The 13,589-nt window shown below is 42.4% G+C and overlaps 1 protein-coding gene across 4 annotated transcripts in view; it reads right to left on the bottom strand.

Moving 5' to 3' along the window:
* NLGN4X (neuroligin 4 X-linked) overlaps nucleotides 1-1,874 on the bottom strand; it is a 275,127-nt gene extending 273,253 nt beyond the window's left edge. For 3 of the 4 annotated variants that reach the window (XM_060137207.1, XM_060137208.1, XM_060137209.1), the window contains exon 1: nucleotides 1,403-1,874. In XM_060137207.1, the coding sequence (XP_059993190.1) occupies nucleotides 1,403-1,874 (472 nt within the window). The remainder of the gene's footprint in view (nucleotides 1-1,402) is intronic. The other variant, XM_060137210.1, reaches the window with a different exon arrangement.
* Nucleotides 1,875-13,589: the final 11,715 nt, after the last annotated feature.

Here is a 13,589-nt window from a genome sequence, read left to right as displayed (position 1 = left end):
TGGCTTTGAACTGAGAACACTAATTGGTTTGGGTGGGGTTATCCATCCTCTTACATATGCACCAAGCAGCTACTGAGCACTAGGGCAGCTCAGCACAGGGCATGGAAGTAAGGCGTCCAGTGTCGGTTTAACCCCTTGAACCCTATTCAAGACCTAGACTTTACAAGGTAATTGTGAGATCTGTCACCATAGTGACAATAGCCACATGCCAGACGCTACTAACATAATGAAGGTCAACCCTTTCACTTTCTCTGGGCATTCCTTGTCATCTCCCTAACAGACTGCCCCCATCCCGGTTTCTCGAGAAAGGTGCCCACGCCACCTCTTTGCATCTGCACGGAGAAAGAAATGTCATCATTTAGGGCAGGCTTTCAGCCAAAGCTCACTGACAAACATCTCCCAAGGATTAAAGGTAAAAAAAGGAAAAGAAATGTCTGCATGAAAGTTACCAAGGACAAGGACACACTTCAGTTTCTATAGTAGACAGTGGTGGCTATGATTCCTCTCAATTACTTTTTTTTAGGTTCCAGGAAGATTTCATTCTACGTTCTTCCTTCTCCTTGTATAAAAAAGAGCACATGCAAACAAGAAATGAGAAACGGACGTTCACTGTAGACTAACTTGAGTCTGGTTGGTCTTTAGCAAACATTTTAATTTAAGGTCTACTTGAACAAGGAGATATCCAAGTTTTACTAGTATTGGATTAAGTTAATATATGGAACATGATTGTTTTCACAGATTTTCAGTGTTGTGTTCTCCAAAAGAAAAGGGGCATTTTGTTCAAGCAAGAAAATCATTTTTCTAACGTAGTTAGAATCATCTGACGACACACATTTGCCATTTGATTGCAGTGAATATTGGCAGGAAATAAAGTCCAAATGTATATCAACAACATGGATTCTGAACAATCAAGTCCAATTGTTTTATCAAATATCCCTTGCTTGTGTATTTAAAACAATCAGTGGCTCCCTTTAAGACTCAAAAAGTGCTAATATCTTAAGGCATTAGAGCCAAAGGAACCATTCCTTGTATAATTTTCAGGTGCTCACTCCAGCACGCAAATGTTCTTAATTCTATTAGTTTCTCTAGATCCACTCCTTTACAGATGATTCAGGTATAACATAGAACACTATATGCTCAGACTGGTAATCACCTGCAAATCAAGACGACAGCAATGCTAAAAAGGCAATATATGGAAAGAATTAAGTCATTAATTATGATACTCTCCATCGATTAGACACTGCGTAAATTCAAGTCGAACAAGTGGTACGTTACCGAGATAACTGAATATGAAAAAAAAAAGAATGGTTATAGAAAATACCACGCACAGGACATTATACAACCCTCTTGGCAAATCTGAGGCTGAGCGAGCAGGTGTTTTCTGTTTAGAATAAGTACTTACCATCCTCCGTGGGCACATAGATATTCAAATAAAGGCAGTCTTCATTCTGATCTTGAACGTAGGTCATCAGAGTATCCAGATTGGCAGTAAACCAGATGGGCAGCATGTCATGCAGGAGAGACCGCTCATCCAGGTGCTGGGGGCACACGGCAGCAAACTGAGTGGCGTTCCGAACCCCAGTCCATGAGGAGGGGGGTTCCGGGGGCTGAAACCGCCTTTCCCCAGTAGGAGGCGAGGCATAAGGGACCCCCAAGTATTGCTCCACTGGACCCAAAATCTCATTGGGCAGCGGTGTTCTCAAGCCCCTGATTTTGCCGTAATTGGTGTTGACCACAGGATACTGCGCCTGGCTGTCGATGAGCGTGAACTTGACGGCCAGGGCAGTGATCCACAGCAGGACGTTGGAGTTCACCATGACACAGACCGGGGTGAAGACCAGCGGAAGCCATAACAGTCCCTGGGGTCTCGACATGGTTCACCACCACATCCGCGGGCGTCCGTGCGATGCAACTCCAAGCAAAGCAAGCCGTGAAGGGAGCCTGAAGAGAGAGACGGCTTTCCAGGGACCAAGACCCTGGAGAGGGGAAGGGCTCGCCAGGAAGCCTCTTCGATGGGTCATAGACAGAGCCCGAGGTCAACAACAAACCCGGCGGTTTTCTCGGCAGCCCGTTACGGGACAGCAGCCCTCTCTTAATCCTGGTGCCGAATTCCAGCCCGTGCGAGGCTCCAAGGAAGCGGTGACCATCCAACACCTCCCCGGGGCAGCGATCACTTAGGAGACCTCCAAGGCAGAGCGGTCAGCCTAATGGGAGAAAAAAGCAGACAAGGCTAAGGAAGGCAAGACCACTGCCACCAATGGCGTTTGCTGCGTCTTCCATGCAACCCTCAACATCACGCGAGGAAATCTCATTCACCGATGAATCTGTAGAGCGGCATCTGCGGGCAGTAGAATTTCGCCAGACAACCGCTTGTCTTAATTTCTACAGTGAGTCCCATCAGCAAGAACGATGCCAGTACTCCGGAAACATTCAAGTCTTTGTTCAATGAACAAACACACTGCCAAAAGTTACACACATTGCACAGATAACTGTACTGATGTCTCCTAATTGCACTATTATTGATAATATTAGCCCAGCAATGGATAGGCACTCCCAAAACACTGTTTCTCAGATGTTTAAGAAAACTGTCACTTTATACATAAAATAAACAAGGACCTACTGTATAGCACAGGGAACTATACTCGGTATTTTGTAATAACCTATATGGGAAAAGAATGGATATAGGTATATGTTTAACTGAATCACTGTGCTGTACACCTGAAACTCAACATTGTAAATCAATTATACTCCAATATAAAGTAAATATATTTTCTCCCATTCTGAGGGTTGTCTTTTCGTCTTGTTTATGGTTTCCTTTGCTGTGCAAATCCTTTTAAGTTTAATTAGGTCCCATTTGTTTATTTTTGTTTTTATTTTCATTACCCTAGGAGGTGGGTCAAAAAAGGTATCACTGTGATTTATGTCAAAGAGTGCTGCAAAGCAGAAACAGAGGCACAGATGTAGAGAACAAACGTATGGATACCAAGTGGGGAAGGAGGGTGGGATGAACTGGGAGATTGGGATTGACATATATACACTACTATGCATAAAATAGCTAACTAATGAGAACCTACTGTATAGCACAGGGAACTCTACTCAATGCTCTGTGGTGACCTAAATGGGAAGGAAATCCAAAAAAGAGGGGATATATGGATACGTAGAGCTGATTCACTTTGCTGTACAGTAGAAACTCTAATACAACACTGTAAAGCAACTGTACCCCAATAAAATTTTTAAATAAATTCATACATACATACATACACTAATAAATACATAAATAAATGTAAAAAAAAAAACTGTCACTTTTTCCTAAGGTATTATGAGTGGAGCTCTAAAAGTTTTCCAAGACGGGTAAAGGGAAGTGTGCAACCAGACCAGACTGGTTTCATGCCAGGTGGGTATTTACCAGCGAACATAAAGGGAGCAACATGCAGTGGAAAGAGCATCGACACCGGATACTCATCCTCCTCGGGCTACGCAGGGGCACGTGTCTGTAGGCTCCAGACATCATCGCCCTGAATCTCAGCTTCCTTGTAAGAAACTGAACAAGATGCTGCATCTCAAGTACGTGCCGTACTGCTTGTCACATCAAGACACCATTCATAATTAAGAGTGTGGATACAGCAATCCCGATCTCCATGTAAAGCACTGCATGCCTTCAAGGGTAAACCCTGCAGCCTATTTAAGAACCTTCTGGTACATCTGAGTCATCTTCCTACTGAGTCTGGGAGGAGTTAACTTTTAAAGAGTGACCTCCTTGGGAATTCCCTGGCAGTCCAGTGGTTAGGACTCCGGCGCTCTCACTGCCAGGGCCGCGGGTTCAATCCCTGGTCGGGGAACTGAGACCTGCAAGCCACGTGGCACCCCCAAAATAAAGAAAACAAAAAGGACCACCTCAATTTGTCCCTACGGGATCACACGACGACTCTCCCCAGATAAACCACTGCGCGTAGGACATTCAAGAATGTCGCACGTGAGTACCATACATGATGCATTAGAGACAGAAAACACTTCATGAGGTGTTGCAGGGACTCTACCTTTTTTTTAATCAACATTTTTTTACTGAAGTATAGTTGATGTACAACGTTGTGTTAATTTCTGCTGTCCAGCAGACTGATTCAGTTATACATACACATAGTTTTTTTATATATTCTTTTCCATGATGGTTTATCATAGGATACTGAATATGGTTCTCTGTGATACACAGTAGGACCTTGGTGTTTATCCATCCTATACATAAAAGCTCACATCTGCTAACCCCGAACTCCCCCTCCATCCCTCCCCCAACCCCTCCCCCTTGGCAACCACCAGTCTGTTCACTACAGGACTCTACCTTTAAATACAGCATTCTTCAGCTGAAAATAGACAGATGTGCTTCTAAGGACACAGATTATTCTGGGTTATTCAGAGTCTTTCTGGGCTAGAATATAATTATGCATTTCATTTCAGGGAATGGTTGAGTAGAATATGTCAAACAGATAATTTATTTTCTAATGAAACATATCTGAGCCAGACCTATCACGGAGCTAGAATACGTCTGGGGGAAATTTTGTCATCCGTGACATCCTGGGTCAAGTTAATCAGAGTTGGATGAAAATGCGCTACAACACGGGATGGTAGCATTGAGAGTGAAAATTCGCATCACACCCAATGGCTGATTTATGTGTTTGCTTTTATCTTTGTACTGGAGACAACATTTGGATTTCTGCCACAGCATGATCCAATTGCTGAATAATTAAGAGACACACAGAAAACGTGAAATCTTGTCTGAAATCTTGTGCTCCTGAAAGCCCTTCTGGTTTACAACCAGCATCAGTACTTCCTTCTCAAGCCTTCCTCATGGTCATAGGAGATGCCAGTAATTTCTGATTCTGATAGACCTGGGTCCCCAAATGCTACCTCTCTGTGAGCTGGAGAAGTGAGTCAACCTGTCTGAGCTTTAAGTAGATGGCATGGCATGCCTCCTTTGTGGGGCTGGGCTGAGCCACAAGGGAGCAAAGGGGCAGGGCAGAGAAAAGGTCTCCTCAACACCCACGAAATGCTGGGATTTTGAACACAGACCTGCTCAAAACACTCCCGGGTACAGAGACAAAATGCACTGAAGGCAGCCCAGGGTTGGCATGAAGCAGGTATAGAGCGAGTACTTTAAATTCTTTGAGCCTCTCTTTACTTATGTGTTTCTAACTCTCTGGGAATTAACTGAGCTGGTCCACACAAGGCATCACATAGTCCCTGGACCACAAAATTCCATAAAGGTAGAATTCAGTTGGCGGATTTGTCCCAGGACGTACACCGTGAATGCCTTGAGGAAGTCTGGTCCACTCCATCATTTTTCCAGCTCCATGTGGAAGACAGCACCTCTATGTCACATATTTGTTAAGACTGAGCAAGTGAGGGCACACGTACACATCCTGCTTCACCTGTGTGATGAAGCCTACCTCCCCACAAGGTTCTGAGGGCCAGAGAGAGACCATGAACCAGCTGGACCTAAGAGGAGGGGAATGGGGGGGCGGGTATCTGGACACTCATGAAGCCCAGGCTAGGCATTCAAAGTAATCATACGTTCCGAGCCATCTTATTTCCCGATGCTCTGGAATTTGGCACTTTGCACACATGGAATACCACCAATGCCGAGCACTGTTTCACAGACTCTGCACTGCTGACATCTGGGACCACACTGCTCTTCGTGGTGAGGGCCACCCTGAGTCCGTAGGGTGTGTGGTAGCACCTCTGGTCTCTACGCACCCGAGGCTGGTAGCACCCGCCTCTCATTTTTAACAATCAAAAATGTCTCCAGACATTGCTAAGTGACCTCTGGAGGCAAGATCATCTCAAGGTAAGAACCACGGGTGTAAATCATCAAATATGGGATCGTGGTGGCCACGTAAATGACTAAGCACCTGTGGATACATTTGAAAATTATCATCAGTGGCACTAGATTTATGTTTGTGTGTGTATATATATGTGTGTGTTTGTGTGTGTCACATTCAAATATTTGGCAACTGTAAAAGTTTTAGCAATGAAGGTTTAAAAAATAAACGTATTTTAAATATGCATCCTCATTTAAAAATCATTATAAGTTTATTTTGGGGAGAACCAAAAAAAGACTTCTCAGGTAAACGTCACACTGAAAATAATTTTACAAGGAGTGAAATGCTGTTATAGCTACACATAATATATATGTACAGTTAGGATATGTATAATACATATATTTATAAATATGTTATCTATTTTCTCTATAATATGTATTTATATATTTTCAAATTTTTCCAAAATAAAAACAAGATACTACAGGGCTTCCCTGGTGGCACAGTGGTTGAGAGTCCGCCTGCCGGTGCAGGGGACGCGGGTTCGTGCCCCGGTCCGGGAAGATCCCACATGCCGCGGAGCAGTTGGGCCCGTGAGCCATGGCCGCTGAGCCTGCGCGTCCAGAGCCTGCGCTCCGCAACGGGAGAGGCCACAGCAGTGAGAGGTCCACGTACCGCAAAAAACAAAAAAACAAACAAAAAAACAAAATAAAAAAAAAAACAACAAGATACGACAAAGGAAATTCCTGAAGAAAAAATTTTAATGAAAAAAATGAGAACAAAAACTGTAACTTCACTGCATACATACAACTGGGGAGTTAGGAAGGCCTTGATAGCATGTTCTCCCTGCAAAAGTTGCGCACAGACTAATTTCTCAGAGTGGCATTTCGACGTGATTTATAACTTGATTAGGTAGTTTCGAATGATCTCTACAGGACAGTCGTTCTGTATGAGGCTGTAATTAAGACTTGGCTCCCACTACTCAGGCAAGCTAAACTATAAATGAGTCAAAATAAAAACTGCAATACATTTCCTTCCAAAGTGCAGATCACTCAAATTGAGATTGGTTTAATTTTACAATATATATTTAATTTAGGTGAGCCCTGATCAAATTTATCTTGGTGTTTTGGCCTTCCAAGGAATAAAATCATGTCTCCTGGGTGTTCACGGCCTCACTTTTCTGTGGCTGCGAGATACATTACAAGACAGAACTCTGTGGATGCATCTTCCAAGAAAAAAAAAAAAAAGAAAAGAGAAGAAAGGAAAAAAACATGAGAGGATTAAAGAGGTGGCACAGCGCTCCCCTGATGTGACTCTCGGCTCCATCGAAGGTCTGGGACGTGCTATCTGCTACCAATAGTCTGCTGACCCCAAGAGGCACTTGGAAGATTCACTTTCATCTCACATCCCAAAGCATCCGGAAACCAAGAACGATAGATGCTGGTAAAATTAATGAGCTTGTACAACAATCCTGCCACACTGTTTCCTCGAAAGTCTGCAATAGCCATTCCCCAAACTACAACATGTAGACCTCCCCAGTTTCATTTTTTCTTTTGTTTTTGGTGAGGACACCAACGTTTCATGGTACCAAAGTGGGGTATGGTTCATCTTTAATCCTACAACACAGATGTCTACCGTGAGGTGGCCCAGGGCACCTGTTATCTACGTGAACAACCTCGACATTCTGCACATGGGCTGACAACACACACGCGTGCACACACACACACACACACAATCCCTATTCGAGATTCCTTGATGCTGGCAATCAGCCAGTTATTACATTTTTGTGTATTTTTTAATATGCTGGCTTTGATTTTATCTCCCAGATGGGCACAGTCACAATCTACTGTGTCTTTTGTCAAATCTTCTAGCTCTCTGCACATCTATCCCTGTACTTCCTTTCAGTTCTAAAAACCAGATCCCATCAAAATCCACCCTTTTGAACCAAGAAGTGTAGATGTAAATAATTACAGAGTGAAGATGCCATATGTCCTATCTTCAAGGTTGCCGTATGCCCAGTGGGGGCTTCAAAGCATCAACTCCATCACCTCCGTCACCATTTCTGTTCTCACACTGAAGTTTAATGGCTCAGGAAAACAACAGGGCCACAGTCGTAGGAACTGGAGTTTGCAACCAGAGCCAGAACCCAGACTAAACCCAGGAAAAAGAGTTAATGGCTTATATGTGGTCCAGTCAAGACACTGGACAGACTGGGCATATATCTGGACAAAATTATAATTCAAAAAGATAGATGCACCCCTATGTTCACAGCATCACTAGTTACAAGACATGGAAACAACCTAAATGTCCATCAACAGAGGAATGAATAAAGAAGATGTGGTACATATATACAATGGAATATTACTCAGCCACAGAAAAGAACAAAATAATGCCATTTGCAGCAACATGGATGGACAGAGAGATTGTCATACTAAAGTGAAGTAAGACAGAAAAAGACAAATACCATATGATATCACTTACATGTGGAATTTAAATATGACACAAACGAACTTACCTATGAAACAGAAACAGACTCACAGACATAGAGAACAGTCTGGTGGTTCTTCAGGCCAAGGGGGAGGGGTTTGGGGGAGGGATGGATAGAGAGTTTGGGGTTAGCAGATGCAAACTATTATATATAGGATGGATAAACAACAAGGGAACTATATTCAATATCCTGTGGTAAACCATAACGGAAAATATAAAAAAGAATGTATACATATGTATAACTACATCACTTTGCTGCATAGAAGAAATTAACATTGTAAATCAACTATACTTCAATTAAAAAAGGATTGATTGGATAGAAAGATACACCATGGATATGTAGGCCAGAGATATGATCAGGAATAAAGCATGGATGTTTTTTCTAGAGCAATGATGTGGACAACAGAATCTACAGTGGTCACCGAAATAAAACACCAACACTTAGTCATAGATCAGTAAGTATTTCATAAAGATCACTATTCTAAGTTACTGGGACATAGCGGGAGATGAGACAGAATTCCTGCCCACTTGAAGATTATACTCTCATGAAAGTGTCCCTAAAAGCGGTGCTTTTTTCCTTATTCATTGTGTGTACATCTAAAGCAAGCACAGGGACTGGCATGTATTAAAAGCTCATTAAATGCTTGACTTTCTGTGTCTAATTCAACTGATACCTAACCTGATTTCCAAATCTAAATCAAATGTTCATAGAAGCAATACTACTTACGATAGCCAAGACATGGAAGCAACCTAAATGTCCATCGACAGACGAGTGGATAAAGAAGATGTGGTACATATATATACCATGGAATACTACTCAGCCATCAAAAAGAATGAAATAATGCCATTTGCAGCAACACGGATGCAACTAGAGATCATCAAACTAAGTGAAGTCAGTCAGAGACAAATATCACACAATATCTATCACTTATATGTGGAATCTAAAAAAACATGATACGAATGAATTTACATACAAAACAGAAATAGACCCACAGACAGAAAACAAACTTATGGTCACCAAAGGGGAAGGGAGGGAGGGATAAACTAGGAGTATGGGATTAACAGATACACACTTCTATATATAAAATAAATAAACAACTAGGTCCTACTGTACAGCACAGGGAACTCTGCTCAATATTTTGTAATAACCTATCAGAGAAAAGAATCTGAAACAGTATATATATATATATATGTATATATATGTGTGTGTGTGTATATATATATATATATGTATATATATAAAACTGACTCACTTTTCTGTATACCTGAAACTAACACAACATTGTAAATCAACTATACTTCAATAAAAAATAAATTTCAAAAAATCTATTTTGATCACTGTAGCCCTAGGGCAAAGAAAAATGTTCAACACTTAACAGAAAATTTAATAAACACATGTTTAATTTTTTTAAAACTATTTATTACCAAACATGATTCCCAAATCTAAATCAAGTAATTTGCAAATATGTCCAGGGTTTGTGTGGAGCTCTCTCACCAAACTCAAGTCACAGATCATCAAGGTCAAACTGTCATGCCTTCAAGACACCTGGTCTCCGAAAAATCTCATTTCTGTGCTCCTCTAACTGTCTCCATGCTTTTGTTCCACAGTTCAATTAGTACCATCCTTTTTCTAGTTATTTAGGTAAATGCAAGGCCACCTGTGGTGGCTCTCTTTCCAAGATTCCACATACACTAAGTCCTCACATCTGCTGAGGGTCTTAACACAGGACCAGAGACGTGGTTACCGGTAACCTCACTGGTTACTGGTCAAAGAGAGGAGAGATCACAAAGGGTTAGCGAAAATGCAGAAGCCCAATGGCACCAAATGTTGAGCACGGATGTTGAGCCCTTCCCACGCCACGCCGGTGACAAGTAGTGTGGCCACACAGGAAACAAATGTGTGTCACGGAGGAAAGTCGAGCGTGCAGAAGACTTTGGTGTAGATCAGCATATACACACATATATACAAACTATATAGTTAAATCGTTTCTATCTGTCCCATAGAGCTTCTTGAATATTCATTTCGGGAGACAGACATTTCCATTTGCAGCCGTAGTCATAGTAAGAAAGGAACAGGAAGAACCCAGACATTCACGAAGAGGTGAATGGATAAATGCTGGCATATTAAAACAGAATACTACACACAGTGAAACATAAAAAATGGATCTGTAAGTTAAAACGGATACATTTCCCAAATAAAAAGCAAGTCACAGAAGAATACATATGGTGTGATGTTACTGATATGATATTACATAAAACTAAACAGTATATTACTTAGAGCTGTATTTGTACTGAAATACAAAAAACAGGAAGGGCACGATTAAAACCAAATTCTGGGACAGTTAACTCCTATCCAGGGTCACAATTCACAATACAAAGATATTGGTAATGTTCTATTTTCTAGTAGGGCCGTATGTATATTTGTTTAGCTTCTATGTGGGTATTTATATATTTCCATGTAGTGCACATTTTATGAGCATGGTTATTTCACAGTGCAAATTTCCATCAAGAAATGCATGTCTATATAGGTTTGCCCTCACTTTATTTTCCCAAGCACTTAAAAAAATATCTGAGGGGGCTTCCCTGGTGGCGCAGTGGTTGAGAGTCTGCCTGCCGATGCAGGGGACACGGGTTCGTGCCCCGGTCCGGGAAGATCCCACATGCCGCAGAGCGGCTGGGCCCGTGAGCCATGGCCGCTGGGCCTGCGCGTCCGGAGCCTGTGCTCTGCAACGGGAGAGGCCACAGCAGTGAGAGGCCCGTGTACTGCCAAAAAAAAAAAAGAAAAAATCTGAAATTTTAAATGAAAATATCTGAAATTTTAAAAGGGAAGGAAAAAGATCAATGCCAAGGTTACATGCCAAGCCCAAGGCAATGGGTCATCTGCCCACACAATCCATAAAAAGCAGCAGTGGCTGACAGCATCGCTAAAACTAGAGTCAGGTCACCTAAGACGCTACTGCCTAGGTCGCTAACTAGCCAGGCGACCTTTGACCCATCACTCAGCGCCCAGAGCTTCAGCTCCCTGGACCGCGCCATGAAGACCTGGAGGACGTGCCCTCTGCTGTGGCCTTCAGCCTGAGGATCCTCGGGAACCACAGACGGCTATCCTGAAAACTGAGTGTACGTGAAAGAGGGAAGCGGTGGGAACAGAAAGTTCTCCAATGAGGCAGAAAGCCATAGTTCAGGGGAGACCATTGGCACTGCAGAATACGGGAAGATGTGCGGTGTCAGAAGCAGATAAAACAGGCTTACAACCCTATTTCTAAAAAATGTACTCTTCAGGACCACAAAACCTCTACGGGCAGGATAAAAATGTCACTAGATTTACATTCACCTGAATTCTACACCCACATTCATAATGAATATTAATTCCCCGATATTCATGGATTCCCTGTACTCACTATCCTATACAAAGAATCCATCGCCGCCTTCTCATATCTGACCATGTGGGGTTATTTTGCAAGAGTTTGTACTGGAAATTATGCATACATACATATAACTATATGTATAGAGTTTTAAAATATACACATATCTACATCTAAGCTAATAATATAATAGGATGCACGTGTATGTGTGTGCGTGTGCGTGTGCGTGTGTGTGTGTGTGTCTCTCCAAACCAACCCACTGAGGTATCAAGTTCCTTTTGTTCAGGTACTATGCCTTCTCCATTCTTTGTAAATCTCTCCGGCACCTTGTGCAAGGCCCTTCATGTTGTACATGATCAATAAAACGTATTATACGTGATGCCGATTACCCATTGCTAGATAGTTCGGTCTAAGCGTGAGCAGTCTGAAAAACAGGCTCAAATACACACCACTGGGCATCGCAACATCTACTCATCCAGCTGTTAAACATCTGGAAGGAGTACGGGCAAGGATTAGGGACGTGCCTTCTGGACTTGGGCTGCCTAGAATTCAACGCCGTCAGCAACCACTGAAGGCTGGAAACCATCGATGCCTCCACATTCCTACCTATAAAATGGGCACAGCATAGGATGTTAAGTTAAATATCTGGAAGGAGTACAGGCAAGGGTTAGGAACGTGCCTTCTGGACTTGGGCTGCCTAGAATTCAACGCCGTCAGCAACCACTGAAGGCTGGAAACCATCGATGCCTCCACATTCCTACCTATAAAATGGGCACAGGATAGGATGTAACTTAAGGATATTACTGCACGTAGGTATAGGGGCATATACGTGTGTGTGAATACATACACCACATATGCATATGTACGTGTACGTAAATATATGTACATGTGGAACAAGAAGTGTTCCCCAAAGAAACGAGAGCTAATTATAACTACTTCCTGACGTTTTACTCAATGCTTCCACCGTGACCCACTGTGATCAATATGACGATACGTAATCAAACTCCCATCTGAATATAGTCTACATTCCAGAGGATGAGGTCAAGGCTGTAATTTAAATCACTACAATTAAGCAAACGCGTGCTCCACTTCTTCCCAGCCCCTCCTGCTGTGGGACTGTGGGCTTCTGCAGGTTGGAATTTGGAATGGAGTGTCTAAGAGACGCACTGAAACTTCTAGATACGTAGAGAGAACTGGCCCCAAGGGCTTCTGTCAGATGGTAACAGAGGAGTGAAGGACTGAAACTCAAGAATGTGAATACAAGCCCACCAAGATTTACAGACAGTGGGAAAGATGTACCAGGAAGGAACACACATTATTTCAGAGTCAATTCACATTCATTGCTAGACGATGAGCAACTGAAAGGCAAAGACCACAGATGATCAATAGTTAAACTTGGGAAAGAGAAGGTCCTCAGCAAAGGTTATTCAATCAAAAGAAGAGACAAGATACTGAAGGAAGCCATAAGGAACCTGGACAAGAAAGGCAGAAAAATGGCAAGTCAGCATCCACGATGCTCTCCTTAGCTGATTTCCTGTGGGTACCATAGTAAACCCCCTACCAGCGACTCCATTCGTACCCCCAGCATAAACCTCCTGTGGGCCCCATGCTTTAGCCCCTACGGTTTTTGCCTGTATGAGTTTCATCGTGAAGACAGAGTGTCTTGCGCTTGCCCTTTGACACAAGAATAAAAAGTGTTAGTCTGTGGCACTTTACCAGTTTCAGTCAATTTTGATGGAACCTAAGTTTAAAAACTGAGGTACAGATCCATTTCCGAGGATCTATTTGTGAGATCTCTGCAAGTAAAGTAAGGAGTCCCAGATGTTAAGCACTCTATTTTTTTTCTGCTTATTATATCTCTTTCAGTCATTTTTTAAATTGAAGTATAGCTGATTTACAATGTTGTGTTAATTACTGCTGTATAGCAAAG

The sequence above is a fragment of the Lagenorhynchus albirostris genome, chromosome X, assembly GCF_949774975.1.
Source record: "Lagenorhynchus albirostris chromosome X, mLagAlb1.1, whole genome shotgun sequence".
NCBI classification, from domain to species: Eukaryota; Metazoa; Chordata; class Mammalia; order Artiodactyla; family Delphinidae; genus Lagenorhynchus; species Lagenorhynchus albirostris.
This window is presented reverse-complemented; position numbering and strand designations above follow the sequence as displayed.